We start from the raw sequence: 27,927 nt of genomic DNA, 5'->3' as shown, positions 1-27,927 counted from the left end.
CCCTCTCGCGTCTCTCCACTCCCTCGTCAGCGACGGCTTTGGCTAGACCTCGCCTCCGACTCCGACGAACGCCCAGTAAAGCGCGAAAGCTCGCTAAGTGAGCATCGTGGAGCGTTACTCTGTCACAGAGGCGTCAGCAATAATCTATTAAAGAGAAAAGAGATACCGGGCGAGGAGACACATCGCGAACAAGTAGATCCGGCGGACCGAATATAGCGGTGTCGTCGCGAGGGCGAGAGCGAGAAACGAGAGAGGAGAGCTAACGAGAGAGAACCGGAGGACAGAAAGCGGAGAAGGGAGCGCAACGCACGCTGAAAAGGGCAGCAGGAGAGAGGAGATAGAGCAGCGGCCGGTCCCGGAAGTGGAAGGGCAGAGGTCGGCGGGGCGGCAGTGAAGAAGGGGGTGCGAGTGGACGAGGACGACGAGTGGAAGGACGCGTGAGGATAGCAGCTGCGTAAGGCGCGAACGGCGGTGGTTGCATTGAAACGTAGCGGCGTGGTGTCATGAGAGGCGGTCTCACGGTCCGCCCTTCTTATCGGTCCCTCCAAGAGTCATGCATGTCGCGCCCCTCAAACGAGGTAAGCGCGTAATCGCAACCCGGCGTATATGAGCAACTTTCCTACGTCGGAAGATCGCGCCGCTAACTGACAGGGATGCCGGTCGCATCGAATCGTTGCTCTAATCGGTCGGTTTAACCGGCTCCGCACAATTTTGTCTTCTAATGTGAAAGAGAGTTGATCCAAATCATATCCGGTTGATTAACGAGCCAATCTCTATCTTAAGGATTCTTAAAACTGAATGTTATTATTTAATTAAATTAATTAATTAATTAAATTTTTTCTTTATATTTCACCCGTGAATGATTGCGATGCGATCGGACCTCCCTCGGTATACACAAGAAGTATAGAGCGAATTCTAGCTTCAGAACGTCTTCTTGACCTTATACTTATTTATTTAGGGTTCTTATATTGCTTTCATTCTAACTGATAACTTAAGGACTTCGGTACAAAGATGATCTCGTGCGAAAGTAAAGTTAAATTAATCAGTAACTCTTGCAAATTCCTGGAGAAGTAGAGATTAGATCATTCCGCCACAAAGCCTCGCGATTAATGGTCCCCGCATCTCGCCGGTATGCACGCGATACGCCTACGTTTGTTTGTTTGTAATGGAAACAACTGGTGCGCTTAATTGTTTCAGGGGGAAAAAAACTGCTAGAAGTTTAAAAGTAATGAAATTTTAATTGAATAATCTTTGTCCGCGCGTTGCGTACGATTCGTTATAATATTATTTCTGAGAGAAAAGCAAACAATTTCGAATTAATTACAAAATAATCAGTATTGATGAGAAAACGACTCTAGGTATTAATTAGAACTTTATGAAAACCACCTACATAAAGTGTTGCTAAATTACCATTTATTATTTGCGAATATCTGTTATTTTTTTTGTTAGAACTTTGGGATTTGTCTCTCGATTTTGAAAAAAGACAGATTAACAAAATTGTTAATCAAATAGCGTGCACATTATTTTCGTACATTATTGTTGAAAATATAATATCTCTCTCTTAATACAAATTTATTATTATTAATTTATATAAATAAATTTATTAGTCATTACAAATTCTCGATCGGCGCGGTTTACCGTTTCAGCAGAAGGGAAAAAAGGCGCGATTAACCCATGTCCATATATAGCTTTTTTTCTCAGCGGGAAAAGTAACTTCCACTAGGACAGTTTGTTTTAAAAAAGTTTTATATAAAGAATTGAAGCGTTTCGCGTCGGCAAAATATAATAAAACCAACAAAACAAATAGAACAGCAAGCGTTGTAAAAGCCGATAATAATCGCGCGGCTGAGTTTTCTTCCTTCAGTTAAAAATAGCGCTGGAAAACGAAAATACCCTTACAAGAATATGTTATTAGGTCTAGAATATCTTGGGAATTATCTCGATGAAAACAATATCATCTCGGACTGTCTGTATATGTATGGGTATACATATGTGCGCGCATGTATGTGTTTTATGCGACATAAGCACCGACGTCATTCTGCGAATATAATCTAGCCTTATTAGCACAATGAAAGGGAGGCAGGGAAAGAGGAAAGAGTGCGCTTGCACTCTTGGGAATTTACAGGAAAGAAAGAAAAAAAATTCAATTAAAAAATAGCTCAACCATTCAAGAGTATCTATATTCTCTCGCTAGCTCATCTCGAGTGTAGAGTAAACAATTCCTCTCAACGCCTCCTGTGACGTCGATATCGAGTATCGATGACGTTCTACGGCTGCAGGTAACATTAAGAGGTATTAGACGTGCTCTTATTAATTATGAAACATGAGGAGTAGTTGAAGGCCGGCGAGAAACACGTGGACATTACACGAAGACATTCCTTTTCAGGGCGTGATCGATGAAAAACGATAGCATCGCGTAAACGGTGTGCCACCCCTGCAAAAATAAGAAAATATCTATATGATTTTAGTACAGTTGTGTCCTGTGAAAGATAAAAGTATTTTAGTTCTTTATCGTAGAGGTGTTTATGGTTTAATGTTTTCTTTGCATTAAAAGTCTATTAAAGGCTCTGACAGAGATTGCGAATTCATGACGATAGCAAGACGGATTTAGAGAGAACGTAAGTCTCTCCTTTTATGCCTTTAGTCACTTGGTGGGGTAATAAATAATTCCCGGGCACCCGGTGTGCCCGCAATTGAAGGCAACGAGCGTTTCGCGTCACGAATACACTTGGATGTATTAACGAAAAACCTGTTGGTCGCGTCCTCGTGGTCGAGCGTAGTGTGCCAAGAAGATGTGTCCAGTGGTTACTCTCGCGATAGCTCGAGTCTCGAGATGTTTGCTAATTATAAACGTCTCGCCGTCGAGCCTCTTATTCCCTTTGTCAATGAAAAAAAAAACGGGTTTTGCTAGGTGCGACTCGGTGAGTTTGCGGCTGTCAATCATTTTTAGATGCGACACTACGTGAAACGGTACGTTGCGTAATCCTGCGCTTGAATTTCACGCGTACTTACTACTTAGTCGAGGACGTAGTCAGTCAAAATGTAATCAAACCGACGACAACCGCGACAACTCAAATTATCAACGATAATGGCAATTAATAATAGTAAAAAAATAATTAAAACTGTATTATAACCATTGGTCGTGACGAATATCATTTATTAATCAACAAATGGATATATTTTGTTATGATTATTTATTCGAAGAATAAATAATGAATGGACATGTTTTATTATTATTATTTATTTGATGAATTAACGAAATTCTGTACCTTTAATGAAAAAATTTGTATTTATTAATTAACAAAGTTTTTAAAATTAATTGCATGACAAAGTTAAATTTGTTTTTAATATTCTCATTTTAAATATTTCATTTGATAAATTATTAACGAAAGAATTATAATAATTATTATGTATATATATAATTATGTGTATATAATCATATTTAATTAATTTCTCCCAAATACTAACAAGTAACGATTGGCTGCATTTTGAAATACATTTTACGATCGACTGTCCAAAATGGGTGGCACTCTTCGTGCGACAGTACTTTCTATTTAACTCTCTCGCGACATCGGCTCACGATGATAAATGACTCGATGTCACTTGAGCGTCGTAGGTTCCCTTTCCTACGATTTATTAATATGACGGGAAATTTTAGATCATTGCAAAAACTGCAGTATCGGTTATTAATATATTTACAGAAAATAGAAATGATAAACTTTTGGATAGAAATTTAATTAATTTTTTAATAATGTTTGTGATTAAAAAGATAATAAAAATCTCATTAATTTTCGTTCGATATAACAATCGTAATCTGTAATATTATTATGAGAATGTTAATAATTTATTAATCAAACGCCAGCAATTACACTTAAGTGGAAACAGCACGTTATGGTCAGACGGGCTAAAATAGTCAGGCGGGGGCACACGATCGATTCTACGATAACTCGAGATCGGGCGCGAGCCTCTACTTTGAGAGTATCACCGGTATCAGCCGATTTTCTTGTCTTGTATCGACCGCTTTCTCACGACTGTTGACCCATAATTGTTACAAATCGCGCTTAACGCGCGATAAAGTTAAGCGTCCACTTGAATCGACGAGGGCCGCTAATTCATGATTAATCGCCAATGAAGCGATCACGATGCTATCGGGTTTCATCCATTCATAATATACTTAGCGTGCTTAGTATATATCCTTTTATATATCCCCTGACAATGAGATGTATAGAGTTCATCCATATATAAAATTACAATTACTTAATAACCTTATTTTACAAAAGTGTGTTATACACTTTAATAAGTATACCGTAAAGTAGATACTTGTATATGCGAAATAATCATATTTTCATGTCTCGAAATAGCTTCTTATTTGTCTTGCGTCTTATATTTTTTATTATGATTATTTATTCGATCAACTAACGAAATTCTGTTCCTTTAATGAGAATTTGTATTTATTGATTTTTATTAATTTATATTAAGTTTTCAAAATTAATTACATGCCAAAGTTAAATCTGTTTTTAATATTATTCTCGTTTTAAACATTTCGTTTTTATTGAATTACATTATATATATATATACATATATAATTCTAATTAAAATATAAAATATTTAAGGTATCTTCTCTCTTTCTCATGTCATTCACCCTGTCTCTCGTATGCACCGTTCTTTTTTAACTATATAGTAATAGCGGATAAAAATGACAGTAGAGACATCGATTTTGTTAGAGTCGCTTCTCTATAATAAGTTTCGCAAGTTTATTCTACTTTGGCGTAAAGACTTGTTTTATCGCGCGTGACCTCTCACGCACCAGGAATAGACTTATTAGTAGAATACGATGCTGCAACGTTCTCCTTCTCCTTTTCCTACGTGGAAACAAGTACTTACACGATAAACGTTAATGTACTTTCCCGCCTACATCTCGCAACTTTCACGGTACGTCCTAATCTCGACAGATTAATGCGAACATTACTCAGCCGCTGGCGAACGATCCACGTGTTTTATCAATGCTGACAATGTCCGATCTCGTTTGCTTTGAGAGATAAAACGCTAAGAAAACTTCATTTGACGCTGGAATTTATCCTGGAATTATATTAGATTTAAAACACGAGGTTTAGATTTATTACACGAGGTCTCTCTCTTACATTCTACTTTAATGAATAAAATTAAGATGTAAATTAAAGTTTATGTTTTTACTACAAAAATTAACATTTTATAATGTCTATCTCATATTAACTTTAATAATGTCTTTTAAAAGTAAATTTTGTTATGTGTGTTTTATTTATTTTATTAAAATATGTTAAACAATGTATAAGAATAGCAAATAGATAAAATTTTCTTAAGATGCTTGAAATTATTGCTTGAAAATTAACGAGTTTTCACGATATATTTTAAAGTCGATGTATAGAAATAGAAGGCAATGGAAGATAATAAAAATCTGCTAACTTCTATGAAACGAATGGCCGAGTGTCAAAACGTAGTTTTAAAGTTCACATACGAAAGATATAAGAATTTATTATCGTTGTAAGTTCTGCAAATATACATGTTGGCCAGCGTTATGATAGTTTAGCTTTTTAGCACCTCGTATGAAAAGAAATTTCGCTTCCGACTGTATCCATTATGACCAAGCCTTGTTTAGACCGCGTCTCCCGACGAGAAGTAATAGAGTGCTGCTGCACTCTATCGCGCGTTTCTTTAGCGTGGATTCATTGATGAAAAGCGGCTCGTGCACGAGTTCGCATGCATAGAATGATTGGCTTAAACGGAACGTCGCGGCTCCTCTCTTATTGTTGCCGTTCCCTCTTTCTCTTTTTTCTCTCTTTCTCGTCTCTCATCGATTCGAGCTCGTTGAGGAGTCTGTCTATTTCTCGTGTCCGTCTATTTATGGCCACTTTAGCATGCCGCATGTCCATTTGGAATCGTTAAAAATAATCTCGTGATCGCGCTCACGTGGACAAGACTCGGCGCGTATTGCCGAATTAAATTACGAAGATAAGGAAATATCTCTTTTCGACATATATATATATATTTTTTATACATATATGTAAAATGTCGAAGAAGTCATTGGGCCGCATCGTCGCGACTCTATATATTTAGCGTCAGATCACGCTAATCACGTGAATTTTATTCGTGTGATTTGCCAGATGAGAATCATGTCCAATTTAACGTTCAATTTCACGTCTAAAGACACGTCGTATCTCCTTTCGTCAGCAAGAAGACTGTTCGTGCTATTTCTGTACAATATTTACAAATTTGTAAAGCACATTGTAAAACATAAGTTAAGCAAACTAATGAAACGTTGAAAGTTATTGAAAAATAATTATTGTGAGAAAGAAAAAAATTACTTATTTCATATTATCTAAATTTATAAAATAATTTACAATGATAAATTAATGTTATTAATTTTGTACATAATTATTATATCGATATCTTGTATAGTTATTGTGATAATGAAATAAACAATTAGGTAATAAAATCATATTTAAAATATATTTACATAGATTTGCTGTATAAATATTTGTGCGCTATAATACAATAATCAGCTTGTCAGGCACATTTATTTTTCTTGCCACGTTGACACATTCGTAACGTAATATCTACGTAATCTCGTAAGCGACGAAGGATCAAGCAAATCGATGTCACCTCATTCGCGCTCAATGTTACTGACACGTGCAACGAAGCGTGGATATTTTTGAAACGAATTGCGTTTCGGTCGAACGGAAGGCATCGCGTGCTCCAGAATCTCTCTCTCTCTTTCTCCCCCTGGCGTTTCTCTGGTTACACGAGATGACGCAACTCCACATAGCCTCCTCCGCATTTGCTCTCGTATTGCATAAATTACCCTAATAAGGACCAAAATGTGATAAACTGATTCGATTAAATGCAATGTATAATACATCTGAACGTAGCGATTTTAACGAATTAGGAATTGGGTTATTAATAACGGAGAGATTAGGGTGTATGATATAATATATGATATAAAATATTTTTAATGATATAAAATAATTTCTAATTTGCTATTTTTTAAATAGAATTAATAACAATTTTCACAGAGTATTAATAACTTTGTGAATAAAGGAGATCATTAACGTAAAGTAATAATTAAATTCCAAATTACATCTGACTAACGTTCTATTTTCTGGCCCTTTGACTAGTGCCTGAGCAATTATAATTTGCTTTACTACTATAGCTAACAATATTATATTATAATAATTATCTCTATACGTTTTTAAGTAAGCTTCAATTTAAATGAGATTTCAAAACTTCAGAGCTTCAGTTATTCATGTATAAAAGTTAAAATTTCAAAGATTATAAATTGATGGCCCTTCTTTCTATTCTCCTGACATCTTCGCTAATGGAAAATTCATTCTAAGCTTCTCAAGGGACTGTGCTACGTATCTGCCCGTTCGAGGACACCTCGTGCATCAAAATTCATCATCGTAATTTCTTAACGAAGTGTCCTCTTGTAATTTCTTAAAGTTTCGATTTTTTTGCAATGTCACGGTTTTGCGTCGCGTAACAAGAGACACTTACGGGAAATTCTGAACTGCCGTACGAGGCGGATTATATACGAGATCGTACACGCGTGTCGATCGATAGAACGCGAATAACGTGAAGGCGAACAATGCGAGACCAATACTCGTGCCGGTTGCGTTATTAAAGCAGCGCGTCAGATCGTGAAACGAAGGCGCTCCTGAGAAAAATTGCATTCTCAAATCAATGTTTATAAAATATCAGCCCGAATGCCGAACAATACGCCCGATGCTATCGGCTCTCAATAAAAGTTACCAGGATTTCAATTCGCCCACGTCCGTTCTTTTCCCATTTGTACCCGATACAATTCTTTTCTATTAATAAACTTTACAATTTTATATTTCTACACAGTTAACGTAATATACATTCTTGGAATGCATTCAACTATTACAGACAATTTAATGAAATATCGATCTTAGACTCTCAAAAAATTTAGATTTACATTCGGATAAATTACACAATAAGAAATATAAATACATATATATATTATATATGTATATATAACTATAAATGTATTATACACATATAATAATAATATGGATGTGTAATTTCTCATAGAAAATATATTTTTTAAATTATTAATTTATTATTATTATTATTATTATTATTATTATTAATAAATTGTTTAAATTATATTAGACATATAATTCAAAACGTATTCTATAAAATTATACACATATACTTATAGAATTATGAAAAAAATATATAATTCTACGATAAGACTCGTTGGGAAGAATGAACTATTGTGACGCATGACGTAATTTCAAACGTGAAGCACATAATATTGTATTAGCGTTGTGTTTAACTACAGAGAGAGAGAGAGAGAGAGAGAAAGAGAGAGAGAGAGAGAGAGAGAGATTCGTACTACGGCGTTGAAATAACTTCCCGAATAGATTTCAAGCGAAGTCTTTCTGAGAGACAATATTTGTGTGCGATGAGGCACGTACGTCTCGTCAGCATTGGAAGAATTAAGCCTTGCGATGTTCGGCACACGTGTAACGAGCTATTAAACGAACAAATTATGATAATCATAATTTGACAGCAATTACCTTGAGTAAATTTGCTTTCTAGACGAGCGTAATTTCGATGCAAAAACGTTCTCGCCTTGAAGCCAAACTTATTGCTTTGCGAACGACAAGAAATTTGTTTTTAATAACCCTGAGCAATTCTTTTAAAAAAGGAAAATTAGCTGCAGTTTTTCAACTTAATTGGCGAAACGATATCGTTAATCACGTTGAAAGAAATGTGGTAACCGTAAATTCACTTTTCAGGAAAAATTTACTGGAATCTAAGTATACATATAGTGGAGGCTTTTTGCGGGAAAATGTGTGCATAGAGTGAAAATATGTACGATAAAGAATTATGTTTCTCTCAAAAATTTAATCTCAGTATGTGATAAACGCTAAAATTTAAAATAAAGATTAAAAATACATAACATACATACACTATAAAAAAAAGTATGCAAACGTAAATAATAAGTGTAAAAATTACGCAGTCAATAGCGGAAATTTGAAAATTGTGTAGATATTTCTAAATTAAAAAGTAAATATATCTTTATATTTAATGGAAAATTACACGAACGATTCTATGTTTCATAGATTTTAGATAAATATTAAAATATACCAATTTTTGTAATATTCCATAGTATAACGATAATATATACACATCACAATTGAATTTGTACATAAAAAAGGATAGCTACAAAAAATTTAAGGTAAATTTACATACAATTGTATGCAATAGATATATAGTTATAGAGTGAAAACGATACACGAAATGGCGTTATCACCATTGCTGCCATATCATGTAGTGTTTTTGCGTTTAAAAAAAATTTTTAATATTAAAAATATTTAAAAATATTAAAAAAAAATAAAAAAATATTACATAAACGTTTCTGCAAATTTATATTCAACTGTAAATTTACTGGTACAGCCAGTTTAATTACAATAATTACTATATAAAAAAATAAATTTTTATAGACGCAGGAAATTTACACCTATAATAGTTGGCCTATAAAATTACATTACAAAATTTTTTGCAGTGTACATCTATTTAATTTCTTTTTTAAATACGACAGAATTTTATTTCAGATTTCTTTTATTTGCCCTAGGTTCTTTTACAAATACCTTTTGTCACGGCTCGGTTTCACCGATGCGAAATTGTACGCAGTCCGCACAAAGATTGACGTCATTTCAATCGTTCTGTCGGTTTTTTTTCGTTACTCCATCATAGTTAAATTATCAGACAAAAAAGTTGCATTGTGCAAAAAGCGACCCAAATAGGAAGTGGCCTCTAAAATCGCAAGATCTCGAGCATCAGGATAAAAAAGTCCGCCGAGAATTAAAACTGGAAATGACTTTATTCTTGCTACGTACGAGGTGTCCTCAATTTTCTCTCAACTAGAAATATTAGAAGAAGCTGGAGAATATATATTATAGTTTGTTGAAAATTATCCGGGAAAAACTGGGAGATTACTTTTTATATAACATCTCTTTTGTAAGAGTAACACATAAATTTCTCTTTGATTTTCATAAAATCAAATTGGAATTTAAACTGAAAGTTTCTATTACAAAATATATTCCGTACAGCTTTTATAATATCAAAAAATAAATAGATTTATCCACGTATAATGTATTTTAATATGCGCACATTTTATTTTATAATTTCTAATTACATTTATAATATTCTAATTTTTGTGAAGCGTTATTTTTCTGAAAAAGAATATATAATATTGTTGCCTGTTCGCTCTTGAAAGATTCAGTTTGAGAGTTATTACTTTTTCTATTTAATTCCGACTTCAACGTAAAAGGCAAACGATAAGATGAACGCAATGGCACGACTCCGACAACGAGCTCGATGGGATTCTTACGATCGACACGACCTTGCCCGTGAAACGCAGTTACAGTAATTCCGCTTTCCGACACCTCCGCGGATGAGAAACGCTTCGTCCGTACTGCATATATGCGTCTTCGAGTCAGACACAATTGGATCATTGTGGCACTTCATGGTGAACGGTTATGGTTATTAATACGATTTGACCTGCGACAGCGCGTTAATGTGCGCAAAATGCGTGTCGTTTTAATCCTCAGTATCATGTATCTCCTGAGATACATACGACGAAGTTACGCGATAAAACATACACGACGCGGTTATCCAGGTGAAAATTGATCCGGTCTCTAATCGAAACTGTCCGAAACAATGCAAACACATGAGATCCATGAGCAAAACCATGGGCAATAAGAGCTAATGCGTTAGTTGACGGGATGCAAACAACGAATTTTTTTTCAATCACTCAATCCATCCGCTGACCGGACAGCTTTATTAATAAAAAAACATGCGCTTCGTAATTGGAAATCTTCTCCGCGGATACGAAGTCAAGTGAAATTGAAAATTTATATGTCAGACGTCAGACTATAAATATATATATATTTCTCACTGGTTTATTCGGTAAAAAAAGGTCTGAATTTTTCGAATTAAAAAAATCTATTTATTATTAATAATATAATGTATATTTATCATTAGTAAAGTTATCCGTTTTCGGATAAGCTTATTAATTCATTTTCATCGATTTAAAAAATTTGTTGTTTGTGTAAGCTATACTTATGAAGATCTTTCATTTTTTTTAGGTGTAAAAATTTTAGTTATAGTTGATTTTTAACCGTACTGCTTCAAAGTTTTTAATTAAAAGTTGACATAAAAATAATAAGAGACACCTTCTAGAATATTTTACGTAATTTGTGTATCTAAACTTCTTAAATTTCTAAGTTTATTTCGAAATCGACTTTAATCCTTTTTTACTCGACAGTCTTTCGCGACACCCCGTGTATGTCGACGCGCCGTACGCGTCAGACGACGACGACGATTATCAACACTGACACGTGTTGATGAACGCCATCCGATCGGCCAATTTGCTGTCGTCGTTGTCGTGTTGACACTTCGCAGAATTTTGTAATTTAACCCAACCCAATTCGCCGCGCTGAGAGATGAAAGATCGAGGAGGAATCACCTTCTTTACTTCGCTCCGCGCCGTCCCGTCCTTATCGTCTTTGTGTTCGTTGTCGTCATCTTCGTCGTTTAATGGCTCGTCTACAATAGCCGTAAGAGTATACAGTAAGACGTAAGCAGTAAGCTATTAACTAATTTTACAATTCAAGAATAATCGACTGTGGTTGGTCAATAGCTTACTGCCTACGTCTTACTGCATACTCTTACAGCTATTGTAGACGAGGAGCCATTAAAATTATTAGAAGCGCGCGTACGATCGTATTCCTTGGCGTCATCGGCAATTACATCGTTAAACGACGGAATATCGGTCGCGCTTGGTTTTAAATGAGACCGGATTACGGAGGCTGGATCACGCGAAAGAAATCGCAATTTCCATTTTGTCGCTGACAATAAATCTCGCAAAAGTCGAAAATTGCCGCGTCGCTGATTGAAAGTTAATCAGCTTAACGGCGATCCGAGTGCTATTATTTTAATGCTGCACTTAATGGATATATTACGCTTTTTTTACTGTTAAAAGAAATTCTTTTTCTCAAAATATAGAACATCTGTAATCTTTCTTTAAATCGAAGATGCTTCTACACTTCTCTTGTTAATTATTAAGTGCAGTTTTTAAGAACATATAATCAGTAACTCAGTAAATAAGTTATAAGTATAATTTTATTTGAACGCCAAATGTGAAATGATCTCTCGCTAGTACGAATTTTACCGTCACGTCCCGCATCTCATTATATTTAGTATTTATGTGTTTGCGCCTTTGTACATCACTCCCTCATTTTGCACACAAAAACATCGCGAACTGGCAGTTGTTACAATAGTATTAGCGAAGTTTCGACGAGTGATGCAACGACGTGGATGAGTTATAAGACGATGTGACAAGTAAAGTCAGTTTAGTTTGGTGCCAACTAAAAAATACATTACCGAAAGTGTGAGACAACGAAAGTCAGCCAAAAGGGATAATTTACAGTCACGACAATGCGCTGTCAAATTGAATATGGTATCGTTAGCGCAACATTTCAGCGTGATGTTTTGCAAAGCGCATATTGCGCGCATTGCAACGCTTTCTCGCACGTTATATGTATATAATACGCAAATTCGTTTGGAAAGGAAACTGTAGTCATGTATCGTGGATAATTAATCTCTAGGAATTGAATAACATTTAAATATATCCATATTAATTAAAACGATTTGTTATTATAAACTGAAATAGTCATGTCTGAGTAATTTGCACTGCTGCTACCACTTGATTCTTCACCTGTACATTACATAATTGAATAGGGAATGGTATTCTAATTTCTAATGTTTCTGAAAAAAAATTCTTATATTTCTTCCCCCCTCAAAAAAAACGGTTCTAAACGAATTAACTATAGCTTAACTATCTATAAATTATGCAAATGCACGCAAACAGTAACGTATAATTTATAATTGTCCTCTCAATATAATGAGAAGATCCACTTCTAATGGAATATCCCAGGATTCCCTACGTGCCGTTGATCTTAATCAGAGTTCCAACACCTCCAAGGATAAAACTTAATTAAATATTAATTAAAGTGACAAGATGTACGAAAATCCATCCCGCCTTGGCCACAATTAAGTTGCTACAATATTAATTGATAGAGGATTATCATTAATGGCATAATTGATATAGAAAATCCGCATCTTCTAACTTTATATTTTTTTATTCTTTTTTAATTTTTTTTTCCGTGAAGGATTAATTAATCAATAATCTATTATCGCATAAGAAATAAATTAGACAAAGTTCAAGCAATTCATTCTGCGTGTATAGAAGTTACTTCGCGATTTGGCTCAACGTGTGTGTGTTTGCATAGCGATCATTTCTCCCGTTCAGAGTACCCCTATTCTGTAACTCTTAACGACAGTGTCGTTATCGTTATGATGTCGTTGCGCAGGTATATTATATGGAAAAAAAACCTGCGCAACGATGATATAACAATACCGATACTGTCGTTAGAGAAGTCGTTACAGAATAGGGCTACAGATCTATTGTTTTTCGACGATATAACAATCCCGACCTTGTTCCGTTAAATCGACCTCGAAATTAAACGCCGTTGTTCTTTTGCCAGCGAATCTGTAGTTGATGATTCTTAAAAATTACATCTCTTTTTCCAATCATCCTTTTAGGTATATTGTTTGCCAGATCGGAGGTCATTCGTTGAGAATTCGAGGAATCTTAATCAGCTCTGCGATGCTCCATGACAATGACAACCTAATTAAGACTAATGGATGCTTAATCGATTTACTGCTTAACAGATACCATAGTTAAATAATTGGAATTTATACTTATCTTCTTATCATCTATTCCATACCTATAATCAATAATTGATTTCAAAAAATTTGAATTTTTTGCATAAGGATTTACTCATTAACTATAGTTAATGAATTAACTACATTAATGAGTAAAACTGTAAGTTAAAAAATATACGAAATCCATAAAGAGAGAGATAATCTTACCCGTTCGTAACCCGTTCTCTCTGATGCAGTATAAAATGTTGCTGGTAATTTAATGTACGATTTATTTTTTGCCTACCTATAGTATATCGACATCATAGTTATCTATGCTATAGTTTATATAATTTACATTTATTTTTTATATTGTTCGCTAATAAATTACTATTGTCACTATTATTATTGAACCTGCAAGGTTTATCGGTCTTTGCTTTATCAACTTTTTTTGCGCGGTTACATTCTTCGAGTTAACTTATAGAACAAATTTGGCCGCTTGCACTACTTAGTGCACAGTGCACACTAAGGCTTATTCTTAGTCAATTCTTATTTACAGATCATCTTAAATACCTCGTGAAATAGTTCTTAGCCAGTAAAATAATCTGTACAGCATCCATACGGATTGTTTTATTGGCTAAAAAGTTTTCGAACGTGTATTTAAGCGATTTTAAATATAAGAACAGATTATAAACAAGCCTTAGTCCGCACTCACTGTGCACTAATTATAATGCAACCGCCCGAATTCGCTATAAATGTTCTGTATAGCAGTGTTCCTCTTTTAGCAAGGGCATTGTACTTTTTCCCAATGCCTATAATGTATACGTTCGTCTGTCGGTACGTAATAGAGAGGACAATGCCATTCTATTCGATTCTTTTCTTAAGTGCGACTAATTCCTGAAGATCGATAAATATCATCGCTCGGTATTTGAGGAAGACCTGCCGTACATGAAAGCGTTTAATCCTTTGAAGAAAACTCTCTGTAAATCTTTAGACGTTTATATGTAATTTATCTTAGAAATTCCTCTCTCTCATTATACGACTCTCCTTTCTCATAAATTTATAAATTATACTTTTTGTAATTTAGATTTTACTTATTTTTATAATTAATTAATTGTATCATACATATTCGCTTGATTTTCTATAAAGATAAATAATAAATCTTTATTTAAATTCGCGAGAGAAGTGGTCGAAGTGCAATGAGATGAAAAGCTTTTCAGCGTAAAATTTTGACAAGTTATAATAGGTCGACTTCAATACCGTGTCGAATCTGCATGTAATTTCCTGCGGAACCGTCCATGCGGTCAATTACGATAAGCGCACTTTAATAGCCCGGTAAACGACGTTACATCGGTAATTATCGATTTTACGGCCTCAACGATTATAACGCACATTTCGCGATATCGCGCAATCATTCTCGCGGATTCGGGCACACATCACGCGTGCGCGGGCACACACGCGTGTAAAATCGTGAACAATAGAAATATTGTTTTGCTGGCATGAGTGACCTGTTCTCGTCGCTGTTGGACTTCCACGTTTTTTGGCTGTACGATTGAAGCGCGCAGCTGTCATACGAAATAATCAAGTCAACGAGAGAAGCGGGAGAGACGTATACGTGACCATCAGTCCGGTGTATCGCCGCTCAGAAATACACGCGCAGGGTCAAAGTAAAGCTTTTACGATCCTCGGCTGTAACTTACGCAATAACTCCGACGATCTATCCCCGGAATAATAAAATTGTTCTGCAATTCTATAATTTTATAATTTCAGTTATTTTAACGTTACAACAACCAGCGTTATTTTGGTATACACGTAGACATTCTATGTACAGAACTTTGGAATTAGAGTGATTGATGGAAAGTAAAGTGGCATGTATAATTATTTTTTTTTATCTTTGCAAAAGCCAATATAAATTCCAACAAAAGCTTAATAATTTCTGTAAATTCAGCTATTTGATATTGGTCATTTTGATGGGGTTGAGTGTTCCAGTGTTAACGAGAACATTAATTGCGCGCTTAAATTCACGCTTGCCGAAAACGCTGAGTATCCTAGAAACTCAACAGTTTATTTTCGACGCTATATTCTTTCGCTGGCACTGGAAACGATGATCAAAATGAAAAACGCGCATTTCCATCGGACACGTCTATCATCGATTGAATTACCCATTTGTTCGCGCGAATGCAATTACCGTATCTCCATAGATCGTACGTTATCTCATTTGCCCGCCATTCGTTCTTCGATGAACGAGTTCGATTTTCGCGAGCAACGTCGTCGGAGCGGAGCGCGACGCGCGGCATCGTTAGGTGCGCATCCAATGAGATCGATAGCTCGGAGCGGGGTCACCTTGAGAAGGGGGACGCGCACCACCCGCCCCCGCTTCGCGCGCGCTTCGAAATTTCCCGCGCCGTCCTGAGAGGACTGGGCGAGTTTCGCGCGCATTTCCCCGCTCGTTATTTATCGCCGCGAAAGAGGAGCCGAGCGGCGCGATGCCTCCCTGGCGCTCGGCCACGCGAACTATTACGGTCGCGACGCGGTGACTTCGTGATAATAATATGATAATCGCAACGCCGTCACGTGGCGCGGGGAACACGCGGGGGTTGGCTGGCGGCGGCCGGTCACGTGGCCGCCGGCGCCGCGGGCCAATCGCGCGCGCTTTACCATCCCAGCGCATCCCAGTAAGCGAGAGGGATGCGGTACGGGTTGGTCGGTCTCTTTGTCGCGCCCTCGAGTAATTATCCAGGCTCGGCGATCTGTTCGTTCGCGACACCCGGTATATGATAAATCTTTATATTTGTTAATGCGTAAACACGATTGTAAATTTGCGACGAAATATTCGCAAACGTTACATTTTAATAATTACATTTCAAACAGCGATGTAAACGATTTTGGGTGCGGTGGAAACCAGTTCGCAAAACGTTGTTTCGTTCTCATAAAAAAAAAAAATACGCACGCGGCCGGTCTCTGGAGGGAGACCTGCAGAGGCGGAAGCGTAACAATTTGCGCGTTTATGTAAGAAGCGGCGAAATCCAGAATTATTTCGAGCCCGGCGCGTTTGCGACGAAACTCCGCGCGCGTATTACGCGACGACGAAGACGACGAGGGCAGACCACGTGGTCCTCTCTCGCCGGGTGGCTCTAAACTTAGGAACCGGCACAAATCGAATATAACGAAGTCCATTTGGTTTCACGGCGCTTTCTGCTTTGTTTTTTTCTCCTCTTCTCCTTTTCGCAGACGTGCGAAACGCGATGAATATAGAAATCGCGCGACGAGTTAGCGTGCAAAAATTATATAAATTCGCCTAACTATTAAGCTTTAATTTCCGCGTTTATAGTTCCTATCGATTTCGATCTGCGATTCATTCACTAAACTTCCGTATATCCGTTCACTATTGATCACGCTCTCTAAGTGCCAATCGCGATACTCCACCGTGATGTTTCTTTAAGTGGTACGTGTTTCTTTCCGAAACCCTGCAGTTTCGCTAAATGGAAATAAAACTTCCGCGAGCAATCAGTCCGATGACCCGGATTCAGGTCTCTCGCTCGTTTGTGTTATTCTGTTATTCTGTTATCGATCTAAGTTTTGGATTCTGCAATGTAAAATGGCTCTGATTGAAGTGGAATCATAATCCGTGACGATATAAATTGCAGCGATAAATTGCGAAATAAGATTTTCAATCGATTCTATGAAGTTGAGATTCGAGTAGAATTAATTGAAAACCCACCAGATCAATGTGGTCAATACGCTTCGTTTCCCAAAGGGTTATTTATATTGTACCAGATTACACAGAAAATAGAAAGGGACTGATTAATGGTAAAGAGCAAGAGCTTGTGATACTATAGATATGCGGTGATACTAAATATGTTTGCAATCCTCTTTAGTCTTTCAATACATTTCTCTTGTGAGAATCTGTATTCTCCCTTTAAACGGAATCGCTCAGAAAATCGACATATCTTTAATCGAGTCGGCACCACTTCGCGAAGTAATCAACTTCGTGCCTCCCGGACAAGTTTGTTACTTTATAAGACAGGTGTGATTGATCCGTTGCTATTTAAAGAACTGGGAAAGTTTGTTATTCAAAACTTCAACAGAATCAATATATTATTTATGATAAGTTCACCAGACTGTTTACTCCGTTCTTTGACTTTCTTAACGTAACTCGTTAAAGAAGTTTAATCGGATAATAGACGAGAAAGATGGCTGCAGAATACCTGAAAAATTAAACAATGTATCAAAACGTCGTGTCTAATTAATCTTTCAAATCAACTTTAAAGTTACTAACGAAGTAATCTATCCATCGAGTAAATAACAAGATTGTATTATTCATCGGATAATTCTGCGAAAACGGAGTTATTCCTGCCTGAATAAACAAAGATAGTTTTTGCTTAGACGTGCTTGGATAAGAACAAGCTTTTTTATAGCTTTTGATTATAAGAAGATCGTGCTTCAAATTCCGGCAAATAAAAGCAGCGTGCGCAATAAATTTAATTTACAAATTAGTAATCATTTAATGTAATTGAATTAGTAATTTTCACTTAGTTCGATATATATTTTCAAGTACCTTTCATCATTTTTTTTTTTTTTTTTTACAAAGCAAGATAGCGTAACGATAATTCGTGAATGTTAGCTGTTTCGTTACAATTTTTTCATCCCTTTAGTTATGTTAATTTTCAATGTATTCAGTCTGTTAATTGTAAGACTCTGAAATGTGCATCAGGTAACGTATAAAATAGCAAAATAACAAGATATCTTTTCCTTCGCAGCTACCGTGGGACATGCCGGACATGATCCGCAAACGAGCAACGGCGGTCAGGTACAACTGCAGCAACAGCAACTACAATCGGGGGGCTGGCTGGGAGGTGGTGCCGGCGACACTGTCGGCGGGCTGGTCTGCCGATCCGGAAAATCTGTCAACGGCAGCAGCAACGGCAAACCGTCGTTACACCATCCTCAACAACAGCGGCGCCAACAGCAACAACAGCAACAACAACAAGGCCAATCTGGGGGTGTGGGGGATGACGAAGACGGGGGTGGAGGGAGCGGAGGGCTGGAGGGGACGGACGCAGAGGCGAACGACCCTGTTCACCTCAAGAGACGGGTGGGACTCGTCAGTGGGGTGGCTCTAATCGTCGGCACGATGATCGGCTCCGGGATCTTCGTCTCGCCGTCGGGTCTGCTGTTGCGTACCGGCAGCGTCGGCCTCAGTTTCCTCGTGTGGACCTCGTGCGGTCTGCTGAGCCTCTGCGGCGCCCTCGCCTATGCCGAGCTGGGCACCATGAACACGAGCAGCGGCGCCGAGTACGCGTATTTCATGGACGCGTTCGGCGCCCCGCCTGCCTTCCTCTTCTCCTGGGTGTCCACCCTGGTGCTCAAGCCGTCGCAGATGGCGATCATCTGCCTGTCGTTCGCCCAGTACACCGTCGAGGCGTTCACCGTCGACTGCGAGCCGCCCGACCAGGTGGTCAAGATCGTCGCCCTGCTGGCGATCGTTCTGATACTCTTGATCAACTGCTACAGCGTCAATCTGGCCACCGGCGTGCAGAACGCCTTCACCGCCGCCAAACTGATGGCCATCCTCGTGGTGATAGCCGGCGGCTCGTACAAATTGATACAGGGTAACACGCAGCATCTGCAAACGGCGTTCGACACCATCGACGGTAGCACCATCAACATCGGCCGCCTCGCCACCGCCTTCTACACCGGGCTCTGGGCATACGACGGCTGGAATAATCTCAATTATGTGACCGAGGAGATCAAGAACCCTTCCAAGAATCTGCCCAGGTCTATCATGATCGGCATCCCGCTCGTCACGCTCTGCTACGCGCTCATCAACGTATCCTATCTGGCGGTCATGTCACCGTCAGAAATGATCGAGAGCGAGGCTGTGGCAGTGGTGAGCATAATCGACGAAAAATTCGCATTTAGGAAATATCGAGAAAACGTCGAGAAACGCGATAGCGCCAAGAATATTTCTGGTTAATTACATTTTATTCTTTCACGTCGCTTATTTGCGAGTTAAGATTAAGCCGAGTCATCAGAGAAGCTGCAGTAGATTCAGGAATGCAGATCGCTACCTTAGCCCGATCAATTTGTTTCTATAGTCTGATTATGACGGATGTTCCTTCGCAGACCTTCGGCAATCGAATACTGGGCGTGATGGCATGGCTGATGCCACTCTCCGTAGCGATCAGTACATTCGGGTCCGCTAACGGCACCCTGTTCGCCGCGGGTAGGCTCTGCTTCGCCGCGTCGCGACAGGGTCACCTGCTCGACTGCTTGAGCTACGTGCACGTGCGACGCTTCACTCCTGCCCCAGGCCTCATCTTCCATTCCCTCGTAGCAGGTATCAAGTCAAATCCAGATCAAACGAACAAACGCGAACAGATGTGACCAGGCAACTTCGATAAGTATTATACTATCGACACTATCGTTCGCACTCAAGCCAAAAGTTGCTCGTTTGCGTTTATTCACGTTTGCCCGTGTTCGCTCATATATTTGTGCGCTTGGAATCTGACCTTACGCAATCGCCCTAAATTTTTTAAATTGTTTCTTAGACATTTTTAAGATGTAAATTTTTTGATCATCTTTTATATATTTAGGAGACCTAAATTTTCGAGTTGCCGTAGACGTTCTTCCGGCTTATTTGAGATTTTGTTTTATATATTATATAACATGTGTTGTTCTACTTCCAAGGCGAGACCGTTGCCATACGGACTGTGTCGACTATAAGGTATCTAAATGTGTTGTAAGCCAAATTACTGATTTCGCAGGCGCGATGGTTCTCTCCGGTAACATTGACTCGCTGATCGACTTCTTCTCGTTCACCGCATGGATATTCTACGGCGGCGCGATGCTCGCCCTACTGGTGATGCGGAGGACCAGGCCCAACCATCCACGACCGTACAAATGCCCGCTAGTGATACCTGTGCTTGTGCTCGTCATCTCCGCGTATCTCATAGTGGCGCCGATTATCGACAAGCCCCAGATCGAGTACCTGTACGCGGCTGGGTTTATCGGTGCGGGCATGCTCGTCTACCTCCCCTTCGTAAAATTTGGATATGTGCCCAAATTCATGGGTAGGTATATATCCCGTTACACTGCCAAAATAAAGACCGACTCAATTTAACGAACAATTATGGTGACATTTTACAGTGTCCTGTATTAATCATTCAATTATTCAATCGTAATATATAAAACGATATATAAACTCGTTTTTAGAAAAAGAAATAAATTAAATATCTTGCTGATAAAAAGAGGAAACAAAAAGTAAAACTCCAAGTACCTCATTAACGATCGAAAAATCTAAAATTCAAATTGAAGACTAGTCTGCATGGTAATAAATTTCAAGAAATCTGAGATTAAGCTTAAAAAGAAATATATATAGAATTTAGCACAAGAACTCTAATGAAATTAAGATTATAATTTCGAGTCTCGAAAAAGCTGAAGATAAGTTTAAAGTTCAGAATTTTTCGCATCTTTTTTTAAGAATGTACTAAGATAAAAATTTCAACTTTCGTTGAAATTTAATCTTGTTCCCCCGTTTTATATTTCTACTCATCTACTGTACCTTTGCTTGATGTTAAATTTTATGTCGAACGTTTTCGTTCATTTTCTCTGATTGTAGAAGGTGTCAATGCCTTCCTGCAGATGTTACTAGAGGTGGCTCCAACGGCGGCCGCCTTCGACTGATTTCATTTCGAAAGATCAACGTACAGTTCTCCAGAATGCCGAATCATTCCATTATGGCATTGCGTGAACTGTGTGCACACACCTGAATATACCCTATTTTAAATACATACAGACGAGAGCGTTATATCCTATGTATTACAAAGCTCAAGGCTGGCCCAAAAAATTAATCCACATAAAGAAAAGGCATATATATTATATAAAAATATTATTTTATTACTTGTTATTCTTCGTACATAGTATACAACATGCAGAAGAGATATTATTGTTAGACAATAGATAGTTGATGTTGTAACGAGAAAGCGATGAATCAACAGAAAATATTTTAAATGTTTGCAGTTACAAATTCGACTCTTTTTCTTTGTACACCCTTCTTATCCTTTTTCCCGAATTTCCATCAGTCAAATTATTGTACATCACTTATTCGCAAATCTCTTTTTCATTCTTTCACATGTTACTTTTCAAGAACAATCCTTGTTTAACCTAATTACAAAATTTAAATTAGACATCTGATTGACAAAATTATTAACAAATACATTTGTTAAATTTGTATTCTATATATAATCAACAGTCCTTACAAGATAATTTATATATATTCTAGGCATACTGGACTCTGCCAATCTCGACAAAATTTCAAAAAACGTTTTTGTCGATAAATTCAGCTCTTCTGCTTCTGTTTAAGCAAGACATCCTTCGGTACCTTCCCATAAACGCGTAGAATACCGCTGTCCTTCTTCCGCGTTTTCTTAGACTTGGGTTTGAGCAAACTACTGGCGAGTCCAGACTTATGTCCCTCCTTCTTCTTCTCCTTCTCCTTCTCTATCTTTCGACTCGTCTTTAACGCTTTGTAATTCACCCTCCTGTTCTTAGGAGGTTTTGCACCTAAGCTAATAGCGAGCTCGACCTTTGCTCGCCTTGCCTTCGGTTTCTCGAAACCGGACATACCGAATTTGATAATTTCGTATCGCAACCTCTTCATCTCTTTTTCCTGCTGCTCCTTCAGCTCAGCAGGCGTTTGTTTCATTACGGACTCATCAGAGTTCTCTTTACTATCCGAGTTATCTGTAGATTTTGGCTTTTTCTTTCGAGCCTCATAATTCACAGAGACATAATTACTCGTCGCAGTTTTCTTGACTTGAGACCCACGCGTTGGTACAAAGTCGTCCATTTCTCACTGAAAGACAATTAATATAAAGATGAGAATTAATATTGAAATTAATATTAAAAGACAAGTGCTTTACTTCTACTCTTAACCTAACCTCCGTTAACAATATACGAGTTAGGAAAACTAATTTTCATAACTTTAAAGGTAATTAAAGAGTCACGGAAACAAACTTTAAATGTTTTGAAGGTGAAAAATATAAAATAAATTTCTACATGTATGTGACTGTGTCAGTGATTGTGTATATTTAACTTACATCAATTTAAAAACATAACTCCGTTAGCAAAATTGATTCGCAGGTTTGCTCTAAAATCTATCTGTATTACTCCGCGTTCACATTAGATACGGTACAGAAATGTAAAAACGTTGCCTCAGGTTAGGTTTACTTTTTGTTACTGAACTTTTTGCACTTTTCATCTTTCTTTTCTTTTTTTGAACGTGATTGGTGAATCCAGAAGAAAGAACCAATCGGATCGAGCAGTGTAGCACTGATTGCACTCAAATGACACCTCGTGTACCTCGTCGGTGCTCATACTGCTCATACACGGGAAGGTGTAGCCGTGTAGGTCCATATGCCTATTCGTCAGAATCATCCACGTGGGGTGCGTGACATAGCATCAACAATATTTATCAGCCGGTGACGCTTAATCAAAAGAAATTGAATTGCCGGAAGGTGAGAACAATCGGGAAATCGAATTTTGTCAATATTATTGTACAATGGCTCAATATCCGCCCATTAACGTACGTCTGGCGGTGAATAGGGTAGACTTCAATCTAATAGCGAACGATGGTATCCAGCCACGGCTCTACACCCCCGGCGAGGAGATATCCAATCAGCCGGATTTTCTGAGGTAAATAAATATATTCGGTTCGCAACGTGGGATTATGGAACTGACTGTTCAATTCATTTGAATGTTTAATTAATTAAAGTCGATTGTTTAATTCATTGGAACTGATTGCTTAATTAGAGGACATGGAACTTACGTTGATGAGGAGAAAACGTTGCGCGCCTCAGTCGCTGGGATCCTGGAGAAGGTGAACAAACTCATATCGATCAGGCCCTTGAAGGCGCGCTACAACGGAGAGATCGGGGATCTCATCGTGGGAAGGATAACGGAAGTGCAACAGAAGCGTTGGAAAGTCGATGTAAATGCCAAGCTTGACGCTGTCCTGTTATTGTCCAGTGTTAATCTGCCTGGTGGTGAATTGGTAAGGCACATATAAATGGAGTACTTTTTTTTTTGTACATCTGTACAAAATATTTCGAGTTTTTTTTTCTTTAATAACTCTAAGGACCAGTTTCACAAGTTTTTTTAGGCCCACTTTCACAAGTGTCGGTTAACTTTTAATCTTACAATTAGATTAACTCACTCTTCGTCTCTTTCTAAGGGGGACGTTAGAAGGAGACGAAGAGTGAGTTAATCTAAGATTAAAAGTTAACCGACACTTGTGAAACTGTATCTAAGGGCCACTTCGACCAAACTCCGAATAACTTAATCGTTGATTAGTCCATTGAAAATGACCAATTGCATTTGCTCATTAAGCAGATTGACAAATGCGATTGGTCATTTCCAATGGACTTATCAACGATTACGTTAATCGGAGTTTGATCGAAGTGGCCCTGAAACGCATGAAAATACTGGGTTCTTGATTTTAAAATCAAATTTATCCAACGAGATAAGTTAGACTTAATTCGCGGAAAATTAAGTTTTGATATTTATCATTATTGTTATTCTTCAGTGTATTAAAATATTTTTCAGTCAAAATATATTGCTATTAGAGGTATCAAGTACCACTGTAATCAATTAAATTTCCTCAAGTTTCTATTTAGGAAACGCTAATGCGTGTTTGTCAAAATTAATAAAAAGATACCAATAGCTCCGAATGCGCCATGTATTGAATTGCTCTTAAAATTCACAGAGAAGAAGATCCGCCGAAGATGAGCAGACGATGCGCAGGTACCTGCAGGAGGGAGACCTGATTTGCGCGGAAGTACAATCGATCTTCGCCGACGGCTCACTCTCTTTGCACACACGGGTGTTGAAATATGGCAAGCTGTCGCAGGGAATAATGCTGAAGGTACCGCCGATGTTGATTCAACGTAAGAAGACGCACTATCACACTCTAGAGAACGGCGTCACTTTGATACTCGGTTACAACGGCTACATATGGATCGGCGCAAGCATTCAGAACGTCGATAAATCCGAGGGAGGTTTCACCGAAGATCTGTCAAAAATCCCGGTCGAGAATCGCAACGTCTGCACACGGTTGCGTAACTGCATCTTGATCCTGGCGCAATGTAACATGTTGCTATCCGATACCTCGGTGACGTACGCTTACGAGGAGTCCTCTAAGTACGAAGTACACGAACTGCTGCATCCCGAAGCGATGGTCGACGTGTCGTTGTTGACGCATCAGAGACTCACGCAATCTATGTAATCCCGGCCAAATGAAGAGATAATACTGTAATTCGGGACGCTACAATTATAAAGCTTTAAACTTGAACCTAAATACCGTAAATGGATAAAATTAATTCTTCCATCTGCAATTCTGAAATGTAAAAGACATGATAAATAAAAGAATTTTCTATATACCGTTGTATAATATACCGGTGTAATATACCGAGCCATTTGAAAATAAACCAATCCGAATGACGACAAAAAACGATACTTACGGAACACTTGTTACCCTTCAAGAAAATCGAGTGGGGCTAGATTACATATTGCAGTAACAACGATAAGTATTATATATAGAATACTGCAGTATTTCCGTCGATAGATCTATATTTGGCGGAGCGGTCCAGGTGTAAAGTGATCGGACGGACGCTAATCTGAGTATTGATTAAACAAGTGGATTGGAACTTGGAAACAGGTAGTCGGCAAGTAGCATTGAGAGACATGGACGCATGTTTCAATGCTTTCGATAAGGACGGCGACGGATTTCTGTCGATCTCCGAATTTGATCTCATATGCCGCGCGTTGTTTCGAAATGACCGCGGCAAGATTTACGGCCTCGAGGAGGACCAGCTGCGCGAGGTGTACTCGATCTTTGATCTCAAAGGCGACGGCCTGATCGACAGGGAAGAGTTTGAGGTACATAAAGAGTGCTCAGAATGTTATCAATCAAATTATTCGTTTTGAGAGAGAACTTTAAATATAAAATGTAGAAAATGGTTTAACTTTGAGCTTTTTCTCCGTCAATAATAGAAAGTATATTAGGAAGTCAATGTCGTTTTAACAATTTTACTTCTGCTGCCTTACTTGGAAAGGTAATAGAATGTCTATGTAATAATATTAATGCGACCAGTTTTACGTTTAGGTATTTTAGAATACTTTCTGAAATGGGTCACTTAATTACCGAAAGTGTTAATAAATTTCTGAAATTCAGAAGTTTACATTGACTTACTTATTTAATGTTATTTCCATTGATGCAACTTTGTAGGTCTGCTGGAACCGATGGATCAAAATATGCACGCGTCCGAAAAGCGCCTTCCTGATTGTGGATGTGCAAAATGATTTTATAACAGGTTCCTTGAACATAAAGCAGTGCGCTGCGCAGCACGATGGTTCGGAAGTAATCGACCCGATTAATCGGTTGTTGGAAACTGTGCCGTTCGACGCGGTGTTTTACTCCCTGGACTGGCATCCCGTGGATCACGTATCCTTCATTGATAATTTGCACTTGAGGTAATTATCAGTATATTGCAAAACGCAAAAGTTTACCATGCCTTTATTTAAGAAATGTCTATACAAGTTTGTCTTAAAACTATAACTGCCATATTTTTATTAAAGTATTTCAACTTCTGTTTATTAACATAATTTTCGATATAAAAGACATCAGAGGTCATTAATAAAGAAAGTAAAAGAAGCGGGAAGAGCTTTTCGCACTGATATTTATTTATTTGCGATCGTTAACAGAGAGGTGGACATCAGCAGCAATATCTCGAAGGAAGCGGCGCGGGTGTACGACACAGTGACGTTCCAGGGACCACCGTTGCTGAAGCAACGTCTGTGGCCGCGTCATTGCGTGCAGGATTCATGGGGTGCTGAGCTTCACAAGGACCTGAAGATCGTCGACAACGCGATCAAGATCTATAAGGGCACGAATCCGGAGGTCGACTCGTACTCGGTGTTCTGGGACAACAAGAAGCTCACCGAGACCACGCTGTCGTCGCAGCTGCAGGAAAAGGGTGCCACCGATATCTACATCTGCGGATTGGCCTACGATGTTTGCGTAGGCGCTACCGCGGTGGACGCGCTCACCAGTGGTTACCGCACTATATTGATTGATGACTGCAGCCGCGGCGTGGATCTCGTCGACATCGAGAAGACCAAGGCCACCGTGATAGGCAGCAACGGCGTGATAGTGAATTCCACCCAGGTGAAGGGAATGGTGGAGGGAAGAGACCGACGACCGGAGCTCGGTTACAAACTCGCATTGGAAATCAAGCAAAAAATGAGCCTAGGCGAATAAGTGTAGTAAATTGTGTAGTACTAATATACTTAGAAACATTCGATTGGTAGATTAATATGAAAGGCCATAATCTAGCATTTTGAATCAGATCTTGTAAGCATAGAACAGTTGAAAATGAAAAAAGAAAAAGTTGCAGAGAAGTTATAGAATGCATGTACCTTTTTTCGCTGAGCGTTAAGGTAGTTAAAATAGATGTTAGAAAGTAAACGTTGAATTTGTTAATAAGTCTGTTATCTTTTCTAGATTTCTTTAAGAGAGATAAAATTTATAAAAATTGGATCTAAGATCTGAAAGTGATAAGTGATATAAGCATTTATTAAACTTAGTATAGATATATGAAATTCAATCTCTCTATTTTAGAACTTGAAGAGAAAGAATATTTATTAAATATATATGTATAAGTAAATTGCGTTAAAGATGATTTATCTATATGCATGTATGTATGTACATTGTACATACATACATACATATTATTAATGAGAGTGAAGTTATGTTGGGAACAAAATTCGCATAATGGGTTCGATGGGTTCCTATAAAAGTATTACAATGTTATGGAACAATAAAGGGTAAAATTAAAATCTTAGATGTGTGTTACATGTGTTGGTAGTACGTAAAGTTTCAACAATTTTAAACATCATCTTGCGAGGAGAAAATAAAGAAGCGTGAGTTTTATCGCACGTTTTATTTGTATTAGAAACGCAACAATTTGCGCGTTATATGTTCCTGATTTACGATAGATTTTGCTAATATTGAAAATAAATTATTAATACATATAGTTTGTGTTGTGTATTTCTAAGAAAATAATCGGCCGATATTTGCAATTTTGTTATAAGATT

At 37.9% G+C, this 27,927-nt stretch overlaps 3 protein-coding genes across 9 annotated transcripts; 2 read left to right on the top strand and 1 right to left on the bottom strand.

The window, feature by feature from the left end:
- Nucleotides 1–14: 14 nt before the first annotated feature.
- On the top strand, nt 15–21,802 carry LOC139815752 (b(0,+)-type amino acid transporter 1). 3 transcript variants are annotated; one of them, XM_071782899.1, is made up of 5 exons: nt 15–578; nt 18,534–19,663; nt 19,900–20,113; nt 20,541–20,846; nt 21,395–21,802. In XM_071782899.1, the coding sequence occupies exons 1-5, from the start codon at nt 554–556 to the stop codon at nt 21,457–21,459; spliced, it is 1,740 nt and encodes a 579-aa protein (XP_071639000.1). In that variant the 5' UTR covers nt 15–553; the 3' UTR covers nt 21,460–21,802. The 3 variants fall into 3 exon arrangements, with proteins under 3 accessions (XP_071639000.1, XP_071639008.1, XP_071638993.1); XM_071782892.1 differs by lacking the exon at nt 15–578 and adding an exon at nt 16,447–16,543; XM_071782907.1 differs by lacking the exons at nt 15–578; nt 21,395–21,802 and adding an exon at nt 16,445–16,543 and having other exon boundaries at nt 20,521–20,653.
- On the bottom strand, nt 21,650–23,154 carry LOC139815824 (uncharacterized). Of its 4 annotated transcripts, none has more exons than XR_011732833.1 (3): nt 23,137–23,154; nt 22,035–22,630; nt 21,650–21,939 (listed from the first exon to the last, which is right to left on the bottom strand). XR_011732833.1 is itself a non-coding variant. In XM_071783011.1 (2 exons), exon 2 carries the CDS (start codon nt 22,622–22,624, stop codon nt 22,115–22,117), a length of 510 nt encoding a protein of 169 aa, XP_071639112.1. In that variant the 5' UTR covers nt 22,625–22,630; nt 22,875–23,068; the 3' UTR covers nt 21,650–22,114. The 4 variants fall into 4 exon arrangements, 1 of the variants encoding a protein (XP_071639112.1); XR_011732832.1 differs by lacking the exon at nt 23,137–23,154 and adding an exon at nt 22,875–23,066; XR_011732836.1 differs by lacking the exon at nt 23,137–23,154 and adding an exon at nt 22,716–22,833.
- A 179-nt stretch (nt 23,155–23,333) lies between these two features.
- Naam (Nicotinamide amidase) lies at nt 23,334–27,866 on the top strand. Of its 2 annotated transcripts, none has more exons than XM_071783060.1 (6): nt 23,334–23,469; nt 23,587–23,827; nt 24,539–24,890; nt 25,469–25,710; nt 26,060–26,304; nt 26,536–27,866. In XM_071783060.1, the coding sequence occupies exons 1-6, from the start codon at nt 23,336–23,338 to the stop codon at nt 27,089–27,091; spliced, it is 1,770 nt and encodes a 589-aa protein (XP_071639161.1). In that variant the 5' UTR covers nt 23,334–23,335; the 3' UTR covers nt 27,092–27,866. The 2 variants fall into 2 exon arrangements, with proteins under 2 accessions (XP_071639161.1, XP_071639154.1); XM_071783053.1 differs by having other exon boundaries at nt 24,539–25,017; nt 25,512–25,710.
- The last annotated feature ends 61 nt before the right edge of the window (nt 27,867–27,927 follow it).

The sequence above is a fragment of the Temnothorax longispinosus genome, chromosome 1, assembly GCF_030848805.1.
Source record: "Temnothorax longispinosus isolate EJ_2023e chromosome 1, Tlon_JGU_v1, whole genome shotgun sequence".
Classification (NCBI taxonomy): domain Eukaryota; kingdom Metazoa; phylum Arthropoda; class Insecta; order Hymenoptera; family Formicidae; genus Temnothorax; species Temnothorax longispinosus.
Note: the sequence above shows the minus strand (reverse complement) of the source record. Positions and strands in the feature narration are given on the sequence as shown.

Bases quoted from the DNA above. Each gene is read 5' to 3' on its own strand.
- LOC139815824 (XM_071783011.1), bottom strand. From the start codon at position 22,624: ATGGACGACTTTGTACCAACGCGTGGGTCTCAAGTCAAGAAAACTGCG.
- Naam (XM_071783053.1), top strand. From the start codon at position 23,336: ATGGCTCAATATCCGCCCATTAACGTACGTCTGGCGGTGAATAGGGTA. The intron at 23,828-24,538 runs GTAAGGCACATA...TAAAATTCACAG, and splicing joins ATCTGCCTGGTGGTGAATTG to AGAAGAAGATCCGCCGAAGA. The intron at 25,018-25,511 runs GTCGTTGTTGAC...AGTAGCATTGAG, and splicing joins CCCGAAGCGATGGTCGACGT to AGACATGGACGCATGTTTCA.
- LOC139815752 (XM_071782892.1), top strand. From the start codon at position 16,462: ATGCGGTACGGGTTGGTCGGTCTCTTTGTCGCGCCCTCGAGTAATTAT. The intron at 20,114-20,540 runs GTATCAAGTCAA...CTGATTTCGCAG, and splicing joins CTTCCATTCCCTCGTAGCAG to GCGCGATGGTTCTCTCCGGT. The intron at 20,847-21,394 runs GTAGGTATATAT...CTCTGATTGTAG, and splicing joins ATATGTGCCCAAATTCATGG to AAGGTGTCAATGCCTTCCTG.